The 22,707-nt window shown below is 53.6% G+C and overlaps 1 protein-coding gene across 1 annotated transcript; it reads left to right on the forward strand.

Moving 5' to 3' along the window:
* The first annotated feature begins 1,277 nt into the window (after window positions 1-1,277).
* On the forward strand, window positions 1,278-7,728 carry KLHDC8A (kelch domain containing 8A). The gene is made up of 5 exons (XM_086345623.1): window positions 1,278-1,817; window positions 4,469-4,633; window positions 4,871-5,086; window positions 5,660-5,761; window positions 6,699-7,728. Exons 1-5 carry the CDS (start codon window positions 1,442-1,444, stop codon window positions 6,890-6,892), a joined length of 1,053 nt encoding a protein of 350 aa, XP_086201749.1. The 5' UTR covers window positions 1,278-1,441; the 3' UTR covers window positions 6,893-7,728.
* Window positions 7,729-22,707: the final 14,979 nt, after the last annotated feature.

Genomic DNA, 22,707 nt, shown 5'->3' on the forward strand with positions numbered 1-22,707 from the left:
GCAGTTCCTCACACCAGGCGGCTCACCGGCCTCAGGGGCACCTCTGTTACTGCAGACTGCTGGCCTGATAAGGCCATTGCCGGTCTTGAAAGAATTATTTGTCAAGCCCTGTGGGTTGGTGCTGGAGGGCCCAGATTTGGTACCCAGGTTTTCCCTTCCTAAGGTGTGTAAAGAAGGATGATGTGGAAGGGACCACTCACGTGTTTGCCCTTCCACTTCTGTCTCTGGCTGGCTGTGTGTCCGCCAAACTGTGCATTTGTCAGTTTCTCTGTGGATATGACCATTTCCGGGTGGACGGTGTGGTGGCGATGTGTAAATTATGCATGTGTGCACAGGTTAGCGTGTACATTGTTCGGATGCCCCTGTGTCAGGTCTGGGGGTGTCACACCCACATAACACGTTCCTATTAGGTTAAACCATCTGATAATACCTCCCCCATAGCAGAGCCCACTGTTGAGCCAGTCTGTCACGAACTGGGTCTGTGTATTGTAGATAAACTGGGTAATTGGACTCTCCGCCTCCTCACCCAAAACAAACACTCACAAACCGCCCACCCCGCCCTGGAGCGAGTCCCGGCCCGTCATCCGGATACTTGGCTCTAGGGCCCCGCTTTCCCCGAACAGTAGGCAAGGGGGTGCGCGCCTCCCGCCGGGCCCTTTCCCTCCCCCGCGGCCGTAGCACCGAGGCTTATGTAAAGCGGCCGCGGGGCGCACGCGGCTTCCCGCACAGGTGTGGCGGCCGCGGGGAGGCTGTGCGCGGGGCCGCCCCACCCCCGGCGGCGGCTCGGCTTCTCCTCGCGCTGCTCACTTGTTCTCCGCATCCGCCTGGGTGACGGCGGCGCGCGCTGGGCAGGACGGCGCGCCCCCTCCCCTGCGCCCCGCGCCGCTCTCGCGTAATGTGCTTTCCGCGCCCCGCCGCCCGCCGCACCCTCCGGCCTGGCTGTGTGAGCCGCGCGGGGCGGGGGCGGGAGTCGGCGGGCGGGGAGAGCCGCGGGGGACGGGCGGCGGCGCCCGGAGGTGTCAGCTCCTCGCTTCGCCCGCAGGCCGCCCGGCGCCCAGCGCGCAGGGGCCCTCCCGGTCTTCCGCGCGGCCCCAGGGTCTCGGACCCGCGGGGGACAGAGCGGTGCCGGGGAGACCCCGCCGCGTCTTCCCTTGAAAGTTGTCCGGGGCGGGGGGCTGGGAGGCCAGGAGGCCGCGCGCGGGGCCCCCGCCGCCCTTGATTCGTCCGGCTCATCCCGCGGGGCCGAGCGCAGACGTCGCCGGGCCGCCGAGTCTTGAGGGACCGAGAAGCGCTGGCCGGCGTCGGGGCCCTAGCCGGGGGGCGGGCGGCGGCGGACCCCAGCGAGATGGAGACGGCGAGGGGCGGCGCGGAGTAGCTGACCGACCTCCGGGCTCGCTCCGCGCTCCGCGGGGGCGCGGCGGGCGGGGCCCCCGGGGCTGCCATGGAGGTGCCCACCGTCAAGGACTTCCAGTGGAAGCGCCTGGCACCGCTGCCGAGCCGCCGGGTGTACTGCTCCCTGCTGGAAACCGGGGGACAGGTCTATGCCATCGGGGGCTGTGACGACAACGGCGTCCCCATGGACTGCTTCGAGGTCTACTCCCCCGAGGCCGACCAGTGGACCGCCCTGCCCCCGCTACCCACGGCCCGGGCCGGCGTGGCCGTCACCGCCCTGGGGAAGCGGATCATGGTGATCGGGGGTGTGGGCGCCAGTCAGCTGCCCCTGAAGGTCGTGGAGATGTACAACATCGACGAGGGCAAGTGGAAGAAGAGGAGCGCGCTGCGCGAGGCCGCCATGGGCATTTCGGTCACCGCCAAAGGCGAGTGGGGCCAGGGCTGAGGGCGGGCGGAGGAGGGGTGGGAGGCCCCGGGAAAGGGGTGGAAGCCAGCCCTGGACTGCAGGCCACTGTCACATTACATGGGCACTGAAACTAAAGACCCTCTGGCCTGGTTTCATAGGTGGGAAAATTGCGGCTCAGACAAGTGAAGTGTGTAGTAAATCCACATGATGCCAGAGCTCCACTCCACCCCAGCAGCCTCCTCCCAGCAAGGTGGGCAAGCCTGCCTGAGGGGAGAGCCAAAGGGCACTCTTTCCATATCCCTGTGGATACCTTCATTCAGCAGAATGGTTGGGCCTCCCACCCACAGTAGCAAATCCCTTGAAATCTGCCTTGCAGGTGCCACCACCTCCAGACACATATTTGGGGTCCTGGGCCTGTTCATGCCATCTTCATATCATCCCAGGCCCCACAGGGAGGGTCTTGGGACCTGATTCCAGGACCTTCTCCCTACAGTCTGCCTCCTAATCTCAGAGGTACTGATGAGTGGAGACCAGAAGGTTCCTGAGGTTCATGCTCCTGCGGCTTCTTGCCCAGGTTCACTAGGTTCTCAGGGCATGTGTGTGCTCACTACATAGCTTTATGCTTCTTATCTCAGTTTCTCCAAGCCCATCCTGTCTTTCTTTTCTGGCCTGGTATAGCCCAGAGCAGAGAATGGGCCCTGGAAACTGTTTTTCTAAAACACAGTTTTATGGGAAATGGCCCAGTAGAAGTTAGGAAACCCCAAATGCAGATCAGACAGGCTTAGAGGTTTGCAACCTTACCTCCTTCTCTTGCAAAATTATTTCAGCTCCCTGTCAGGTCTACTGTAGGTCAGAAATCAGTATTTCTTGAGCGCCTGCCCTGTTCCTGGCACAGTTCTAGGTCCCAGGTGGGAAGGAAAGATGCAGAAGATCCGATCCCTGCCTTTAGGAGCCCAGGTCTTACCAATGAAGATCAGACAGAGAAACTCAAGAAGCCCTCAGGGCAGAGTAGCCAACAGCGCCTCCTGAACTCCCAGTAAGAAAGATGGAAGGCCTGGAGGTCCATGGGGAAATGGAGAGGGAAAGGGGAGCCCTTTATCCCCAGGCCTCAAGAAGTGGTGCTGAACAGTTAAGAACTAACATTTATTGAGTCCTTACCATAGGTGCTTAATAGGTATTAACCCCTTTGACCCTCAGAACTTGTCAGATGAGGGAAGTAGTACCACTGTCCTCATTTTACAGAGAAGCAATGTGGGGCCCAGAGAAGTTGAGTAACTCGCCCAAGTAACAGCCTGAAGGTGATAGTCCAGTCTGTGCTCTTTTAACTATGGCGCTGAATGGGCTCAGCAGTTAGTTTACTAAAAATGTACATGCTCGTGTGCCAGGCTTTATACCATATTCCGGGGCCACAAATTAACAAATTTTCAGGATCTAACAATCTATTGAAAGAAACATACAAAGGTTATCCCAGTAACAGTGTGGGAAGCAGGGTGATGGCCACAGGAGCCACCACCTTCAGCCCAGCCTTGCAGTCAGGGACACCAAGGTGATTCTGAAAGCATGAGTAAGAATCGGACGCAGGATTGGTAGTGTGGAGTGGAGGGGCAGCTTCCCAGCTTCAGAGGTATAGGTGAGAAGAGGAATGGGAGACGCAGAGTGTGCGTAAGGTGAGTGTCTCTTTAGCAAGCCCCATCTCCTAGCCACAGGGTAGGGTTTGGATTTCTTTGTTTCTCTCTTTAGTAAGATTGGAAAGTAGAAAGAAGTACTCATTCCTGTAATTCTCTTGAAAAATAAAAGCCTCTTAGAGCCAGAAGTGGTGAGGACTGGCCTCTAGTAGACATCCCCCGAGCAGGGATGGGTCCGTGGGAGAAGAGGGCCCTGGGGGTCGGGCTGTGTCTTGAGAGGGCTGCCTGAGGTCCTGGGGTGAGGGGAGCCTGGAGGCTGCATGGCCTCCAGGTGTGCTGTGTCACCTGCGGCCACAAGGAGTAGAGAAGCTCTCCTTTCCTCAGAGCGCCCAGCTCGCTGCCTGCTCAGAGCTTCTTCCGTCCAAAGCCTCTCCCTCTTTCACCCCCAGCCCTATCCCATTCAGTGCAAGCTGGCTCCTGGAGCCCACAAGCTTTCCTGTGTGTCCAGGAGGATGGCCTTCCCCATCCAGAGAAAGAAAAGGACAGCAGCGGGCCAGTGTCCCACAAGGCCAGTGGCAGCAGGGCTGACCTCATCTCCAGAAGCTCCCTCTAGGTCTCGAGTTCCGGTCTGGGAGCGCATGGCATCAGGCTGCTCCTGGAGGGCGTCAGGGGAATACTGTCCCTCTTTGGCATCTCTCTGGCTGCCCTGGAAGGAGAATGGCGGGGACAAGACCTTCAAAGGGTTGTCCAGGCCTGGACTCCACTGCAGTCTACTTCTGGGCATGGCTTGGCATCTTGGGCTTAACCAAGGGCCAGGCACCAAGGAAGGTAAGGCACGTAGGCCTGACGTGGCTTCAAGAAGACCCAGGCTTGAGTATGGCAGGAGCTTTTAATGGTGCCACCAACCCATTCTCTGGCAGAGCAGTGGTTGGGAACGTGGCCGGGCTTCAGTGCTGGGATTCAAGGGGTTGACAGAGCCTGGCCAAGGTAGCGGCTGAGTGCATGGGCCTGTCTCATGGTGTCTGCCGTGTGCCCTTTCTCCTAGATTACCGCGTGTACGCAGCAGGCGGGATGGGCCTGGACCTCCGTCCACACAATCATCTCCAACACTATGACATGCTCAAGGACATGTGGGTGTCTCTGGCACACATGCCCACCCCGAGATACGCCGCCACCTCCTTCCTCCGAGGCTCCAAGATCTATGTGCTGGGTAAGGACATAGATGTGCTGTCTGGCCCATGTCCGTCTCTCCTTCTCTCCCGGACCAGTTCCTGTTAGAAGCAGTATTTGTGTGCCCAGCATCTCCTGGGCACTGGGGGTTAATCACACAGCCCCCCACCCTCAGGGAGCTTCCTATGTGATTGAATAACAGTGAGAAGGAGGAACCCAGCCCCAGTCCCCAGGGGCTTACTCTCCTGCCCAACATGTGCCCTGCCCTGGCCTCCAGGAGGACGGCAGTCCAAGTATGCGGTCAACGCCTTCGAGGTCTTTGACATTGAGACTCGCTCCTGGACCAAGTTCCCCAACATCCCCTGCAAGCGAGCCTTCTCCAGCTTTGTGACCCTGGACGACCGCTTGTATAGCCTGGGGGGCCTGCGGCAGGGCCGGCTCTACCGGCAGCCCAAGTTCCTCCGGACGATGGATGTGTTCGACATGGAGCAAGGTAAGCTGGACACCAGGCCCTAGCTACCCACCTCCCTTCTGCCCTCCTCCCACCTTACACCCATCCCACCCATCTGCCCCGGCCCGTTTACCCAGCGGCATGAACCTTTCAGAAGTCTGAATGCTCCTCTCCATTCAGGGCTACTCTTGGGCTCAAATTCTTTCATCTGTCCAGGGCTCCCTCTGATTGGCTGGCTGTTTTTATCAAAGCCTTTCCCAGCTGTTGTTCCTTCTTACAACATCCAGCCAGGGCCAGATGAGGGAGGGCTTTGAAACAGAGCATGCTGACTGGGACACTCTCCGTCTTTCCAGCTTAAAGTCCGTGAAAACGGAGGTGGGGCAAGGTGATTCATGATAAGAGCTGATGGTTCCTTGGCCTGCAACAGGCATGGAGAGGGTCGGTTGAGTGCCATTTCGCACGGCAGGAGGCGTTGTACACGCCCTGAGCATACAGGGTAGATGGAATCAAGGTGCCACTCAGGATGAGAGCGGTTTGGCACTCGGGCATATTTGGCAGGGGCGGTCAGCATCTCATTCTCTCTGTGTTTCTCCTGACATCGCCCACGGCCTGCAGGGGGATGGCTGAAGATGGAGCGTTCCTTCTTCCTCAAGAAGCGGCGGGCAGACTTTGTGGCCGGCTCTCTGAGTGGTCGGGTCATAGTGGCTGGAGGGCTTGGTAAGGAAAGAGCTTCCAGGCTGTGGCCTGGTGCTCCGTGGACTCTGGATGTGCATGCGCAGAAGAGGGTGCTGGCTCCTGGCACACCGCCTGCCTACCACCTGATTCCAAGGCACTCTCTTCTCCCAGCCTCGACGTCCTGCCTCCGTGGGTGGGCCTCAGATGTGGTCTCTCTGTCCTCTTACACGGGGGAAACTGAGGCTCAGAGAGCATAAGGGACATGCTGAGAACCACGTGACAGGCCGGCTGAGCCCAGGTCCCCGGGGCCCTGTACGGGGAGGGCTGGAGGTAGAAGGGATTGGCCTTGATCCTCTTTATTTTCTCCCTGAACACTCAGCTCTATCAGGAAGTAGGAAAGCAGTCTGATCAAATCAGCTGTTCTGATGAACTCAAGATTTGCTGGATGAGCCCTCCCAGAGATCAGGGAAATTTGATGGTGGGGTCCCACCATCAACTAGGGAGAGATAAGTAGGCAGTGGGGCTCCTGGGAACCCAGAGTTTACTCAGTGTGGACAGATTCCCCGACTTTACCATGCAGGAAAGGAACTTGAGCTAGACCGTGTGAGCAGCTTTCTTCGTCATGGGCAGGAGAGAGGCAGTAGTGTCTAGAAACGTGTAGTAAAAGCAGGCAGTGGGGGAAGAAAGCTGAGTCTTGCATCTTGAGGGGATGTAAGGACTGAGAAGGCAGGAAGGGCAGAATGGCTGTTTGACAGAGGGTGGGGAAGGCCTGAGGCTCAGGGAGTCCAGGGTGCTGGGCTTCTGCCTGAGGTTCCCGAGGGAGGCAGGAGGTGGGTCACCTCCCCCGGGGCGGAGGGAGGGAGGGCAGGCAGTGGGTCACCTTCTGCCTGTGGTTCCAGAGGGACGGCGGAGGTAGGCCCTTCCCCCGGGCGGGCTGGTGGCTGGACGCTTGGTGAGACCCGGCACCTCGCACTTTCAGGGAACCAGCCCACGGTCCTGGAGACGGCCGAGGCGTTCCACCCGGGGAAGAGCCGCTGGGAGGCCCTCCCCGCCATGCCCACACCCCGCTGCGCTTGCTCCAGCCTCGTCCTCAGGAACTGCCTGCTGGCCGTGGGCGGCGTCAACCAGGGTCTGAGCGACGCGGTGGAGGCCCTGTGTGTCTCAGACTCCTAGCTGCCTCTGGGCCTGGCCACAGCGTCCCAGACCGGACCACCCGCTCTGAACAAGAGTTGGGGCCACTTGCCCGGGTACCGGCTCCTGTCCGCAGCCAGTGGGGTCAGGCCCCGGGGCTCTAAGTGATCTCTCCACCTCCAATCCCTACCAACCCGAGGAAACTGGAAGACGTGTCTGGGACGCAGCCACACCTCCTCCCCACTGGAGCCGAGGTGACCAGGGTGGGGAGTCCTCACTTATGCTCAGGCAGAGAAAGTTACGGTAGCGTCTGCCACCTGCCTGCTGTGGGCTCACCTTTGCCATCTCCTGGGTTCTGACCCAGGGGATGGCTGCTCACGGCTGTCCTCTCCCTGGCTCTGCACCCGTCCGAGGGTCTCCTGGGATGAAGAACAGACAAGGGCTGTCTCCAAGCCCTCTTGCCTCCCTTGGGCTCCATCTCTTCCCCGCTGGTGGCCGGCTGTGGGCCTGCCCCAAACCTCATCTGCTCAGCAAGAATGGCCCTGGGGCTGGAGGCAGCTGGCTTGGGAGGGAAGTCGGGTTCACGGGGGCTGGCCCAGGTTGGCCACCCTGACCGGAAAGGACCGGTCCTGCTTGGGGTCCTGGTGGGAATGTAACGACGTGGAAGGGGCAGCCTGCCAGCCCAGGATCTGCTCCCTACCCTTTTCCTCACCCCGTTTCTCCTGCGGGCACCCCTCCCCTCCAGAGGCCTGGCCCTTTGTCACCGATGGGCTGTGTGAAACTTGCTCATTTACACTGTGGCATCCACATCCATGAAGGGTGGATTCATTGCACTCTGGTTAACAGCAGCAGCACAATGATTAAAACCTATATTCCTATCTTCCGTGGCACCCTCATGCAGGGGTTGGGTGGACGGGGTCTGGATACGTGGAGGGGACCCCATAAAGCAGTCCCTCTGACGTTCTCAGGCCACACGGGACCCTGAGGGGCCACTCGTTCTTGGCCACTCTGGGAAGGTTCCTCCTTCCAACCACCTCGCGCCGATCAGTCGCCTCACTCCTAGGAAAACAGCATGCTTTCGGTCTCTGGAGTGCTGACGTGCCACGGGTGTGCTGGGAAAAGGTTGCGCTCGTTAGCTGAGCTCTTTGTCAGGTCACTCTCGACCTGACCTTTGTCAAGCCTAGCCTCATTTCTTTCAGCTCATGCTCATTTCTATGGGGTCGCACAGAGTCAGACACGACTGAAGCGACTTAGCAGCAGCAGCAGCAGCATGCTCATTTCTGTTTTGCCCAGAGCAGAAAGAGAACGGCTCACTGATGTGAAAACGTAGAGGATGGGCCTCCTTTTAGCTGGTACAGTACCTCTTCCCGATTCCACGTTGTTTTTAAAAGCTGTGCTAACACCAGGACTACAAAGATGAAAAAAATACCTGCCCTGGAGGAGCTGTGGGGGTCAGATAGCACTCACTACACAAGGGTATCGTTATGTCTCTTGAGGCAGGAACACCTGTCCGAGGGGACAGGGGGAGCCTCCTGGAGGAGGTAACCCCTCCACCAAACCTTCAGAGACAAGAGGAACCAGGTTCTGGACAGGATGGGGTTTTTCTTCCCTTTCTCTGGGCACCTGCTCTTCTTCACTGGGCCCTGGAAGGACACTGCCACCTGCTGACCAAGCTGTTCCTTCCCACTCTAGCATTGCATGGCAGCGGGTGCCCCCTGGTGAGCAGACTGCAGGAGGCCTTCCCCACTGCATCCAAACCCCTGCCCCATTTTAGTTTCGCCCTCTGAAGAGACTGCTAGGAAAGGGGGCCGCGGAAGCCAACACTGGGAGGAATGGATGGTACGTTGTGGGGAGCATTGCCAAACCCAGCCCTGGCTGCCTCCTGGCTCTGCCCTGCCTCCTTCCCTCTCACCCCTCCCTAGGAAAGGTATTTACAACTGGGGCCCCTCCACCCTTTCTGATAAGAAGCCTAGCCTATGTGTAGGGGGCTTTCCAAGCACCCCAAATGGCACCAGACGTGTGGATTGGACTGAGGCATTTCAAATAGTCGGGGTTCCTTGGGGGTACAGCCTGCCCCAAAGGTTCTTCCCATCATGAGAATAGGGGACTGACCGCTGGAATGTGAGGGCCGTTGGACTCAAGCTGGCGTCTGCTAGGACTCACCTGTTGGAGTCCATGCTGGGAGGACTGGGGGAGCTCACTGAGGAGCGAGGGAAATAGGGGGTGTCAGGAGCACGCGTCGCAGCTGTGCCCCGTGGAGCTGTAGAGAGTGCTCAGCGTCGGGTCCAGTGGCCTGGCACCAGGCCTCACCCGCTCCCCGCCAGAGACCTTCTCATCCCCATACCTCTCAGGGCCCCTCCGCTTTCTTGTCTCCACTTCCCAGCCTGTAAAACAACAGCAAGGACATGCCATCTCACCCGGTGCTTCCGTCCTCAGGTTAACCCTGGAGTAGCCGGTATTTTGCATTTGAGACAGCTAAGGCTCCAAGAGGTTATATAACTCGTCCAAGAGCACAAGCTAGTAAGTGACTGAACCAAGTCTGACTCCAAAAGCTGTGACCACAGCACTGCATTGCCTCAAACGGAATAGCACATAGAAAAAGGAAGACAGTCAGCAGCACTGCACAATGTAAGGGGTTCAAAATGGCAAGCCTGAAAAGGTAAAGGCTTGGTTTCCTGAGGAATGAGTATTTTCTGTTGCTGGGGGAGGGACAGAAGTGTTCTCAAGCCACTGGGGGACAGCGCACACATAGAGAATCCAGGGAGATGCAGGCAGTGCTGGTCTAGGGGCCTTGCGTGCCTTGTGTGCCTTGCGAAGGACTCTGGGCTTGATCCACATGGGACACTGGGAGCAAATTAAGGATTTTGACTGGAGAAGCATCATGGGAGCTTCTCCGGAGAAAAATGAAGTGAGTAAAATTACCAGGGCATATCTACGATCACAAAGGACCCCAGTGGATTTCCCTGGTGGCCCGGTGGTAAAGAATCTGCCTGCCAACACAGGGACACAGGTTCAATCCCTGGTCTGGAAAGATTCCACATGCCAAGAGCAGCCAAACCTGCAAGCCACCACCACTGAAGCCCACGCAGCTCAGAGCCCGTGCTGCTCACAGCAACTGGAGAGAGTCTGTGCACAGCCATGAACACACAGCACAGTGAAATGTGAATAATAATAATGTTAGGTAGTTAGAATAGGGAAAAGGAGTCCAAAAGACAAGGAAGAGAAAAGCCCACGAAGATAGAACAGAGGAAGGTCAAAGGAAGGTCCGAGGACCGGAGTGAGCACTTCAGGTAGAACAGCACTCCTGACTAAGCCCATTTTGTATAGGGCAGGCCCAGGGGGAAGGAAAACATATAAAAAGAGAAGCCAAAGGGCTCCCCCCGCCACCCCCGCAGGGCGCTCTTCTCCTGTTTTTGGGTCGACATGCCCTCACGCCTTGAAGATGAATTTTCCTGCTATCTTCTAAATAAAATTGAGCTGTAACACTGATTTGTCTAAGAGCTATAACATGGTCCTTTCGAGACCTGAGAGCTGTAACACGGTCTGTCCAAGACCCAAGAGCTGTGACACGCCGAGGGCTTTAATGTCCATCACTCCAAATCTTTGTTGTGACGAGACAGAACTGAGGAGCATACACTCGCTTGACAATAATAACAATTTTTTTTAAAAAAAGAATGAAGCCCAGTTGGTGTTGGAATCCTCAGAAAAACATGTGGGCCAAACCCTTCAGGCCTCCTCTGGAGGGAAGTCTGCCTGCTGTTCAATCAAAGTGGCAGGAGGGTTTGGGACCACAGGGCGTAGACGAGTCCCTCCTTTCCGTTGCTGCTTCTGCCCCAGAATTTCTTTCTGATGATCTCCTGCGTTTGATTGAGCTTTCTGGCCCATAGAGACCCTCACAGGAGATGGGGTACCGTTGGCCTTTTCCAACCTCCATCTTGTAGAAGAGACTAAACCAGTAACCCTGTGACTAAATCTAGCGGCACAGCTAACAAGCGGTGAACAGCTAACAAGTGACGGGAAGGAGATTCAATTTTAGCTTGGGGGTGGAGGGGCGTGTAGACCTCCGCCCCCACTGCAGGAAGAGATGGCACCCCCATCCCCACCCCCACTCCCAGTGTCTGCAGAGCAGGACCAGTGCTCAGGTCAAAGGCCTCCAACTCCAGAGAGTTGGAGAAATCTGCTTGGTGAGATCAAAGAGTTGCGTGGGCAGGCGCTTCTTGTTGGAATTAAACAACTGCAGAAGCAAAGGCAAGAGGCGGAGCACAGGCAGGAGCTGAAGAGGCGGCTCATAAAAGCACGCAGACAGGTCAGGCAGATGAGTTTCCTAGGGCTGCCATAACAAAACACAGCAGACTGGCAGCTTCAAAAACAACAGAAATGTACCGTCCCACAGTTGTAGAGGTCCGGAATCCGGCGGGGAGGGGGAGTCTCCTTGCCTCTTCCTAAATCAGTGCCATCACTTCACGGCAAATAGATGGAGAAACAATGGAAACAGTGACCAACTTTATTTTGGGGGGCTCCAAAATCATTGCAGATGGTGACTGGAGCTATGAAATTAAAAGATGCTTGCTACTTGAAAGAAAATCTATAACCAACCTAGACAGCATATTAAAAAGCAGAGACATTACTTTGCCGACAGAAGTCCACATAGTAAGAGGTATGGTTTTTCCAGTGGTCATGTATGGATGTGAGAGTTGAACCATAAAGCTGAGCACTGAAGAATTGATGCTTCTGAACTGTGGTGTTGAAGAAGACTCTTGAGAGTCCCTTGGACTGCAAGGAGATCCAGCCAGTCCATCCTAAAGGAAATCAAGACTGAATATTCACTGGAGGAACTGATGCTGAAGCTGAAACTCCAATACTTGGGCTATTTGATGTAGCCAAACGGCTGACTGGCTAGAAAAGATCCTGATTCTGGGAAAGATTGAAGGCAGGAGAAGTGGACGACAGAGGATGAGGTGGTTGGATGGCATCACCGACTCGATAGACGTGAGTTTGAGCAAGCTCCAGGAATTGGTGATGGTCAGGAAGGCCTGGTGTGCTACAGTCCATGGGGTTGCAAAGAGTCGGACACGACTGAGTAACTGAAATGAACTGAGGTCTTCCCTGCTTACTTCACATGCTCAGCACATGGGCTGAGCAAGTGTATGGGAAGACCCGAATGCCCCAGTCCCAGTTCCTAGTTTGGCCAGACAAGATGCTCCTGGATCCTGAGACTTCTATGGTTTTTTTTCATGCAAAACCTCCCAGCCATCTACCTCCTCTGAAAAGGAAATATCTGACAGATGACTCAGAAGGTCAGTGGGGTGAGGGGCTGGAGGCCAGAAATGTCTGAAGATTTGGTGCCTAAGGTGACGCTTTAGAAGTGATGGGTTTTCTGGGTGGCTTCAGGAGAGCTCCATCTCTCTCAGGCTGGTGGGGTTGCTCTCCCTTCCCTGCACCGTCCAAGTTGCTGCCCCGAGGTGACGAGGTGGACGGGGAGCTCCAGGCTTGCCGCTGGCGGCCTTCTCACCTGCTGGGGCCCTAACTGGGCCGTCCAGACTCCAGCCTGGGTCAGCCGCGGAGGTGCGGGCGTCCCAGGAGGGCCGGGCCCCGGGCCCATCCACTATCTCCAGGACTTATCCGCCTTATCTGGAGGGCCCGAGGGAGTGCTGGGGGTCTGGCCTCCCAGAAAGTTTCTCTCAACAGAAAGTGGAGTCTGACTCTCTGAGGTCTCAACTCAGGTTAGCAATTCACATTCTTAACAACACATGTTTATCAGGGAAGAACAATTTCCAAAGCCTTTCCCAGCCTCCCTGGTCCGGATCAGCACCCCATCTGTAGAAGCAGGGACTGGATTGGAGCTCCCCTTCCAACCTGGTCTTACCTCAGATCTCAAGCCCCAGCACCTCAGGGAAGTTGACTCAACCCTGGGTGGAAAACGACCACCTCATCGCTTTCTTCCAACCTCCCTCGCCCGCAATAGATCATGGCTGGATCACCCTGCCTTTTGGGAAATCGTCTACAAGTTCACGTACATGGTTACAGAGCTTAGACACCGTCCCCCAGCCTCCCTGGTCCTCCGGGTGACTCCTGGCCCCGGCTCCTAAGACCCTTCACCAAAGCCCTGCCCTTCCAGCCACCCCTCCTCACCTCTGCCTTGCAGCCCCTGGGAGACCACTGGGAGCAGGCAGCTCCCCGGACCACCCCTGCCGCTCGCCTCTGCTTCCATCCCCAGCCCGGCCGCCCCCAGAATACAGAATGCCCCCTCCCTTGTGTACACCCACCTTACCCCCTGCACACAGGTTCCCCTCAGGACATGGCGATATCAGTAACCCTTGTGGGCCCACGATACTCTATGCCTAACCCTCGCTAGGCACCCAGAGCCTAAGTGAGTAACTGAATGGAGTGAAAGTGCAGCCAGTGACTGAACTGAATGAACGGCAGACATCCAAGAGCTCAGAGAGCACCAGCTTTGAGAATAACCTTTACAAAGCCCCCCATCCTCTGAGCACAGATATCTGACTGTGCAGCAAGGAACCAGAGCTAGGAAATCAGCAGGATTTCAAATCCTCCTGCTTAGGGCTAGGTTCCCTCTGCCCTTTGCCTCAGGCTCTGACAGGAGTGATTGTTAAGAACTGGGCTTTTCCAAAGCTATGCGTGAAGGCCAGCCGGTTAATCCAGGCTGGAGGTAACAGCCCCAGCGCCAGACTGTGCAAGTGTCATTCAGGGCCAAGGGAAGTGCCAGCTGCTGCTATCCCTTCCTGAGGGCCAGGAGCTGGTGACCTGGTGAAAGAATGTGCTTGGCTAGGGGTGTACATTCCAGGATCAGCTTGGGAGGCAAAGGGCTCAGGCCACGGGTGGGAGCCAAGCACGGGCAGATCCTCCTCCTGGGCACCCCCGCCCACCTCTGCCCTGTGTGGACCTCCCGGGACCTCCCCGGGTGCAGGGCGGCAGCTGTGGCGCAGGCCAGGAAGAGGAGGGCCTTCAGCCCCTTCAAGGGAACAGCATTTCAGTGGAGTCTGAAGTACTGAGCACTGAGCCACAGTAGGCACAGCCGTAAATCCCTGACCACTGGGGAGCCTTTTCCAGCTGACAGAGAGCATCAGAGTTCAGGATCTCCTCTGATGGACAGGAACCTAGCCTCAAGGGGACTGAGTCAACTGCCCCAGGTCACATGGCCAGCATGGGGTGGGGCTCCTCAGTATGGAAACCCATTCTCTGGCTGCCATTCTGAGTCTTATGAACCCCCTGCTTCATCTGGATCAACAGCCCTAGGGTTTAACCCAAGGCTCTGACTTCATAGGGTCAGTGATGGATCAGTCAAATATGGGGTGTGAAAGCATGGACCCCTGTCAAGGTAGGAGTTTATTTTTATTTTGGGTAGGAGTTTATTTTTATTTTCTTATTCTCCATCTCAGTCCATCAAGCATCTCAGTAACTCACTAGGGTTGGTTGGTGGGAAGGATTCAAACTTAGTGACTGGATACCCAGCGGGGAATCCAGTGAGAGCTGTTGCCCCAGTCATAACCATAAGTGCCCCCAGCTACTTCCCAACCCCACAGCAATGCGAGTTACACAACCTCAAAGACTGAGAAAAGAACACAGAAGTGAGGGGCAGAAAAAGACCTTATTTAGCCATTAACAAATGAGGTAAGGAGACCCCTTTCCAAAATACTGACTAGAAGTTCTAGACCTAAATCGACACAAATACCTACCCACCCCACCTCCCAGCTCGAAGAAAGAGCACTTGTCTGCATTAAAAATCAGCAGTGAGAGTAATTCAAGGGCCCTCATTTCCCCCAACCCCAGAAAGGCTGTTCTCTCTCTACCCCAGCACAGAGCTCCTGCCTCGGGCGGTTTCCAGGACCACTTCCCAGCACTGGGCTTATCTGACAGTTCTTTGTCCCAGATCAGATCATCTGTAGCTCAGGGAGTCTGATAAGCTCCCTTGCTGTCCCAGCTCCCATCCACAGAAACACATGCTTGGGTGTCTGCCAGAATGGGGGGTTTGGGAGGAAGGAGACTTGGGAGGACCAGAGTCCAGCAAAACCCCGAGTAGGCTGAAGAAACATCCGTCTGACAGCTTCACGTCTTGTTTCATCCGACAGCCAGCCCACAAGGAGGTCATGAGGAGCATTTCAGGTTGAATGAACTATGACTTAGCTTAGGCTACTGGAGACTTGAGCCACTCAGGAATCCTCTCCGGGCTTCCCTGGTGGCTCAGCGGTTAGGAATCCACCTGCCAAAGCAGGAGATGTACGTTCAATCCCTGGTCCGGGAAGATCCCACGTGCCGCCGAGCAACTGAGCCCGTGGGTCACAACTGCTGAGCCTGTTCTCTGGAGCCTGGGAACTACTGAAGCCCGCAGGTCCTAGAGCCCGGGCTCAGCAACAGAAGGAGTCACCGCAGTGAGAAGCCCACGTGCCCCAAGAGAGAGCAAGCAGCTCTCGTTCGCTGCAGCTAGAGAAAAGCCCGAGCGGCACCGAAGACCCAGCACAGTCAAAAAACAAGTCCATTAAAAAGAATCATCTCTAAGCCAAAGCCTGGTGGCTGAGAGTGCTGTTTTTGGAGCCAGATTGCCTGGGCTCCAATCTGGCTCTACCACTTGCCAGCTCTGTAACCCCACAAGGGCAGTTACTTAATTTCTCTATGTCTCAGTTTCTTCATCTGTGCAATGGGGATAATCATATGTTAGAATCTACATAGAACCGTGATCAGGAGTGAATTCATTCTTACGGTGACTAGGGCACAGTGAAAGTTAGCTGTTCAAAGGGGAATGATTCTTTTTTTATATAATGTTATTTATTTTTGGCTACGCCAGGTCGTTGCTGCTGCACGGGCTTTTCTCTAGTCGCAGCAAGTGGGAGCTACTCTTCGTTGCGCTGCGAGGCCTTCTCGCTGTGGTGGATTCTCTTGTGCCGAGCACCCTCTCTAGGGCGCCCAGGCTTCAGTGGTTGTAGTGGGCTTAGTAGCTGCAGTTCCCAGGCTCCAGAGCTCAGGCTCAATAGTTGTGGCTCATGGCCTTAGTTGCTTCAAGGCGTGTGGGATCTTCCCAGATCAGGGATGGAATCTGTGTCTCCTGCATTGGCAGTTTCTTTACTACTGAGCCACCAGGGTAGCCCAAAAGAAAATAATTCTTATCCAGAGAGGTGCCAAGAGGTAGGCTATTAGTGGCAGAGTGGAGCTTGGCGCGCAGGGTGTCAGACCCCTGAGCCAAGACATTACGTCAGGGGTAGCAGAAGGAACAGGGCTCCTGAGTGTCCTGTAGTGAGGCGATCAGTTGCCTGGTGGGCAAAAAAAAAAAAAAGGTGTGACTGAGATTTCTAATATGTTGCTAAATACCACAGGAAAAGTTACAGCAGAGTCGAAACGGAACTCAGATTTTTTCAATCCAAATATCTTGCTATAGATGAAGAAACTGCCCTCCAGAGAGAAAGTCCTCAGCCATGACCATACATGGATAGTGGTAAAAGGGAAGCTGGAATTCAGGACTCCTCCAGCATCCTTGCCTGGAAAATCTCATGGACACAGGAGCCTGGTGAGCTGCAGTCCATGGGGTCGCAAAGAGTCGGGCATGACTGAGCAACTAACACTTTTTTTTTCTGCCCATTCCGCACAGCTTGCAAGGTTCCCCAACCAGGGATTGAACCTGGGCCTTGGCAGTGAAAGCATGGAGTCTTAACCACTGGACTGCCAGGGAATTCCCTGGAACCCAGCGTAGAGTCTGTGCCAAGGCCACAGGTGCAAGACCTTTCACCAAGGCCACAGACACGGAGCCCAGAACCAACATCACCTCCGAAGCTGACTGAGCACCTTTGTTACCGTTGCCAAAAGGGCCTCTGATCATCACCCACCAGCTTCCTGACCCCACTTGGCAAAAGTGCCCACATCAGTACTCACCCTCTAGCGCCCTAACCAATCACCTATGCCAACTTTCCAGAGGGAATTATCTTTGTTTTGAGGCTATAAAAATTGACTACTAACCCACGAAGTGTCAGCTCTCTATTGAGCCAGCTTGCTGTTCTAACTTGTGTCCTGTCGACTTCCCAGGGCTGTTAGGAGGTCAGCTCACCGTGCTCACAGCCCTCGCGTTACCTCTGCTCTTAATAAACCCACTCCTTTCTGCAATACCCATGTTTGGACTGCCAAAACACCCAGGACTCCTGTTCATCTATGTGTATTTTCCCTGCTGCTGCAAGTGGGGGACAGTGCAAGTTGTCTGACTTGCAGAGAAGAGCTAGCTTCTCCTTGGTCACATCTTTCCTAGGCCTGGCCTGTGAATAACATTAAATTTCCCGTTTTAATGGATAGCTTGGGGACTGTTTTCAGAGTTGGTAGCACAAAGTTTCCCAAACTCCTGGTAAGGCTTACTAGAATTTAGGTTGTAAGTAGCTCCATCTTGTATTTCCAGAGCCCATTTGGGTCCCACAAGACAACGTGATTCTTAGGGACTTGAGCTGTGATGTCAGACTGATGGGGTTTGCCTCCCAGCTTTGTTACTTCTAGCTAGGGCTGGGTGGTCTTGGACATGATACTATATTGAAGGTGCTTAGAACCAGAACTGACTCAATAAATGTTATATAGAAAGTAAAGTGAAAGTGAAAGTCACTCAGTCATGTCCGACTCTTTGCGACCCCATGGACTACACAGTCCATGGAATTCTCTAGCCTAGAATACTGGAGTGGGTAGCCTTTCCCTTCTCCAGGGAATCTTCCCAATCCAGGGATCAAACCTAGGTCTCCCACATTGCAGGCAGATTTTTTACCAGCTAAGCCACAAGGGAAGCATAATATTATACCTATTATTGTAGTTGCTCAGTACATATTTGTTGAATGAATGAATGGCTCATTAAATGAACAAATTGCCTAAGCAGACATATACTTGTGGTCACAGCTTTCAGTTCAATTGCTCAGTCATGTTCGACTCTTTGCAACCCCATGGACTGCAGCACGCCAGGCTTCCCTATCCATTACCAACTTCTGGAGCTTGCTCAAACTCACGTCCATTGAGTCGGTGATGCCATCCAACCATCTCATCCTCTGTCGTCCCCTTCTCCTCCTACTTTCAGTCTTTCCCTGCACCAGGGTCTTTTCCAGGGAGTCAGTTCTTCGCATCAGGTGGCAAAGTATTGGAGTTCCAGCTTCAGCATCAGTCCTTACAATGAATATTCAAGACTTATTTCCTTTAGGATTGACTGGTTGGGTCTCCTTGCAGTCCAAGGGACTCTCAAGAGTCTTCTCCAACACCACAATTGAAAAGCATCAGTTGTTCGGTGCTCAGCGTTCTTAAGAAATGGTCCAACTCTCACATCCATACATGACTACTGGAAAAACTATAGCTTTGACTAGATGGACCTTTGTCAGCAAAGTAATGTCTTTGCTTTTTAATATACTAGGCTGGTCATAGATTTTCTTCCAAGGAGCAAGCATCTTTTAATTTCATGGCTGCAGTCACCATCTGCAGTGATTTTGGAGAGCTCCCAAATAAACTCCACCTCTGTTTCCACTGTTTCCCCATCTATTTGCCGTGAAGTGATAGGACTGGATGCCATGATCTTAGTTTTTTGAATGTCGAATTTTAAACCAACTTTTTCTCTCTCCTCTTTCACTTTCATCAAGAGGCTCTTTAGTTCTTCTTCACTTTCTGCCATAAAGGTGGTGTCATCTGTATATCTGAGATTATTATTTCTCCCGGCAATCTTGATTCCAGCTTGTGCCTTATCCAGCCTGGCATTTAGCATGATGTACTCTGCATATAAGTTAAATAAGCAGGGTGACAATAATCAGCCTTGATGCAATTTTGAATCAGTCCATTGTTCCATGTTGGTTCTAACTGTTGCTTTTGACCTGCATACAGATTTCTCAGGAGGCAGGTCAGGTGGTCTGGTATTCCCATCTCTTGAAGAATTTTCCACAGTTTGTTGTGATCCTCACAGTCAAAGGCTTTGTCATAGTCAATAAAACAGAAGTAGATGTTTTTAGGGAACTCTCTTACTTTTTCTATGATCCAACAGATGTTGGTCACAGCTTTGGGCATTCCATAAAACATGCTAGGCTTAGTTTTGTCAGCAGAGGGCAGAATTGAGTCAAGAATCTCAAATTTGTCAGCAACGAAGAATTCCGTCCCCGTCCTCTTTTGAGAGCCCACCTCCCAGTCTTGGAAGGCCACCGCTAATAAGCAGGTTCATAATCAAGCAGTTCCACTAGCCCCTGAAAAAGAAAGGGCTATACTGTCCACCACCCAAGAGTGACAGTTACAGAGGGCTATAACTCAGAGCTCTGAGGAAGGGAAATGCAATAATTGTGGTCTCAGGCAAAGCAGTGGTAAGCTGAGCCCTCCAGATTGCAGCAGCCCTTTTCCCAGAGGAAAGGAAAGGGGTCCAGGTATCTATACCCAGATAAATCCCAAGGCAGGAGATGCTCTAGAGCTGGGGAGCCCCTGCAAAGCTCAGCAGATCTATAGAGCGCTCAGCTAGCCCTCATCTACTTTTCTCCCCTACTGCTCTCTCTCACCCCACTACCCCATCCCTGACGTCTTTCATCACAGTTTACTCTCCGTTTGGTCCAACTGGCCTCCTGTGAAGCCTTCCCTCGAACCCCTGAGCCAGACTAAGACCCATCCTTTTAACTGTACATGGCATTTTGTGCCTGTCTCTTAAAAACAATACATACATAATTTAAATGTATTATAGTTTGTTTTCATCTGTCCAAGAGAATGACAGAATTAACACTATAGATACAGGGATGTGAAATTTGTGATATCAGATGAGGCATAGGGCAACTGGCTGCAAGAAGCTGCTTATTTTTTGGTTAACATATAAAAGTTTTTCCTTCATATTTTCTTCAGGCATTTAAGTGCTCCTCTTGTGCCTAAATTTGTGCTAGTGGCCCAACCACCTATCTAGTTTTCTTATTTTTTATTTTACCTTTCAAAATTTTTATTGGAATATAGTTGGTTTACAATGTTGTGTTATGTGCTGGTCTTGAGAGCCTTCCCACTGTCTGCTTTGGATTAGATGGTAAATTGTTTACTTATCTTAAATCCCTTGCTAAACTGTAAACTTCCTGAGAGCAAGGAGCTAATTCTTGATCATCCCTCAAGAGTCACCTGAGATGTATTTCTTTTCCAGGAGAACTGCTTTCCCACCACTCCCCACCTCACCCCCAAAGCATGGCCTTGATATCTCTCACCAGCCCTCCCACGGGCACCCTGCGCTTCACCCATCACAGCAGTCCTTACTCTGAGCCGTCTTAACATCCGTTCCAGCTGATCTGGACCCACCCAGACACAGGCACAGATTGTGAAGTGTGTCAGGGCTGGGACGGATGTGTGTTTCTAATTGTCTTCCCAGCGAAGCATCTAGCAGGCTCAGTAAACCATTAATCCCAGAGCCCCTCACACCATGATCACCAAGGGTAAGCTCCTGCGAGCCCACCTTCAACCACGCCCACCTTCAACCGGAGGGCTCAGCTCAGCCCAGCCCAGCCGCCTAGGCACATCCACGCACACGACCCAGGAATTCCCCGCTATCTGCCTCAGCCGAGCTCCCTGACGTAATCCGATCCTCTGTCAGGCATTCTCACTCTGTGACAGACCAGGTCTCCCTTCCAGGAGTCCGAGCACTGAGTTTCAGCAGTTAGGATCATTTCCGAGTCTCATGCTGTTCCGGCTCTATGTCTGTTTGTCTGCCCCCCAGCCTGTCTGCTGCAGACAGACAGCAGCCACGTGTATTCATGACTAAAGCCCAGCCGGCACCTTGTCTGGAACTGAGACGGTCTCTTTACTCTGAAGACTTTGGCTATCACAGCTTGCCGCCTAAAAGGGGATTCACATTCTGATCAAAGGAAGCTGAAGTAGGGGTGGGGAAGGTCCAAGAGGTACAGGAGATCCCCCCGCTGTCAACCAGCACCTCAGCCCCCACCCCTGCAATAGTCAGTTTAGGTGGGAACAGAGGGAAATCCCTCGAGTCTTTGAATTCCACTGTATATCCATTCTTTTAGTCCATAAACGTTTGCTGAGTGCCTTTTTGTGCCTAGCAATGGGCTATGTATTAGGGATACCTGGAGTCTAGATTAGTCTGGACTTCTTAGGCGTCTAGATCAAGCTTGAAAGGAAATTTTAGATTCAACTGTACAATTCTTTCACCTTACTTATGAGAAAATATTGATTCATCTGGCTGTCTCACATCTTTCAGGTCTAGGCCTAAAATGCTCTGTCTGCAGGAAGCTGCCCGGGCCAGGCTCTTCCAGAGAGGGCTAGAGGTGCCCTCCTGAAATACACCCCAAGGGCATTCTGTTCTCCCCCATCATGGATACATCCACCTCTAGGATTTGCTTGTTTATTTCTCACTAGATTGAGAACTCTCTGAGGGCAGAAGCCACCCTGTCACCTTCGGATCCATAGGTAGTACCTAGTAGGCAACTGTATTTGTAATGCGGCAGGTATCAGTCAGAATTAGAACTCAGGGGTCCTAACACTCAGCCCTATGGCTGTTCTTATATTACCCATGCTTCCTCTTGAGAGCCCTTATCTATCTAAATGGCCCCAGCCAGCTAGATCCCAGGAATGGATGCTAATCTCATTGCGGAAAGGAAATAGCAGGTCGGGGGAACTTTCACCTGGACCTCATTCTGCTGCTGCTAAGTCACTTCAGTTGTGTCCGACTCTGTGTGACCCCATGGACAGCAGCCCACCAGGCTCCCCCGTCCCTGGGATTCTCCAGGCAAGAACACTGGAGTGGGTTGCCATTTCCTTCTCCAATGCATGGAAGTGAAAAGTGAAAATGAAGTCGCTCAGTTGTATCCAACTCTTAGTGACCCCATGGACTGCAGCCTTCCAGGCTCCTCCACCCATAGGATTTTCCAGGCAAGAGTACTGGAGTGAAGTGACCTCATTCTACTTTCAGATAATTCAGACCCAAAGGGGAGGCTGCAGAGAGGAGAATGCCAAACTGGCTCCCACCTCCTGTGGCCCTCCAGATTTGGGGTTGGTTTCCTGAATAAGTGGATCCTCTGCAGCTACAAAGGAAGCCAAGGGCCCCATTCTCCAGCCCTAACTCAGACTAGAAAGGACAGTGGACGTAGGAAAGTGGGCAGAGTAAATACAAAATTCAGTCATTGCGGGTCTAGTCCTTCTTGATCCTCAACCTGCCCTGAATACACAGCTGGAGGCAGCACCCTCTGGGGCTTCTGAATCCCAGCTCTGCCAGTTTCTCACCAGTCGTGTGGCCTTGGACAGAATAATACACCCTTCACAGGACTGGACTACTATGAAGATTCAAGGGGAAATGTTCCTTTCTCCCCACTGCATCCCACATTTAGAGGAAAGAGGAGAGCCTATGGATAGTCTCTTTTCACTCTAAATGACACTCACAATGGGGATTCTGGACTAAGTATTCTGCTCCAGACCTTAAAAACCAGGCTCAAAAACCACAGAATGGAAAACTTGAGCCTTTTCCAGTAAGTGGCCTGAGATGACTCCTAAAAATGGTGCACTATTCACTTAACCCAGAAACCCCCACAAAATCATGCAAATCAAGAGGTTCAAATCTTCGTGTTCACTTTAAGAACATTCGTGAAACTGCCCAGGCCATAAAGCATATGCATATCTGAAAAGCCACCAAGTATCTGAAGGATGTCACTTTAAAGAAGCAATGTTTGCCATTCTTTACAACGGTGGAGCTAGTAGTGTGCACAGGCCAAACAGTGGGGCTGACGCAGGATCAGTGACCCAAAAAGAGTGCTGAATTTTTACTGCTGCTGCTGCTCAGTCGCCTCAGTCGTGTCCGACTCTGTGCGACCCCATAGACGGCAGCCCACCAGGCTCCCCCGTCCCTGGGATTCCCCAGGCAAGAACACTGGAGTGGGTTGCCGTTT

The sequence above is a fragment of the Bos grunniens genome, chromosome 16 (assembly GCF_055505025.1).
Source record: "Bos grunniens cultivar Pamir isolate PY7600 chromosome 16, Bosgru_T2T1.0, whole genome shotgun sequence".
In the NCBI taxonomy this organism is placed as follows: domain Eukaryota; kingdom Metazoa; phylum Chordata; class Mammalia; order Artiodactyla; family Bovidae; genus Bos; species Bos grunniens.

Excerpts from the sequence above, each read along its gene's own strand:
- KLHDC8A (XM_086345623.1), top strand. The coding sequence starts at position 1,442 with ATGGAGGTGCCCACCGTCAAGGACTTCCAGTGGAAGCGCCTGGCACCG. Across the intron at positions 1,818-4,468 it reads CATTTCGGTCACCGCCAAAG|ATTACCGCGTGTACGCAGCA; the intron begins GCGAGTGGGGCC and ends CCTTTCTCCTAG. Across the intron at positions 5,762-6,698 it reads CATAGTGGCTGGAGGGCTTG|GGAACCAGCCCACGGTCCTG; the intron begins GTAAGGAAAGAG and ends TCGCACTTTCAG.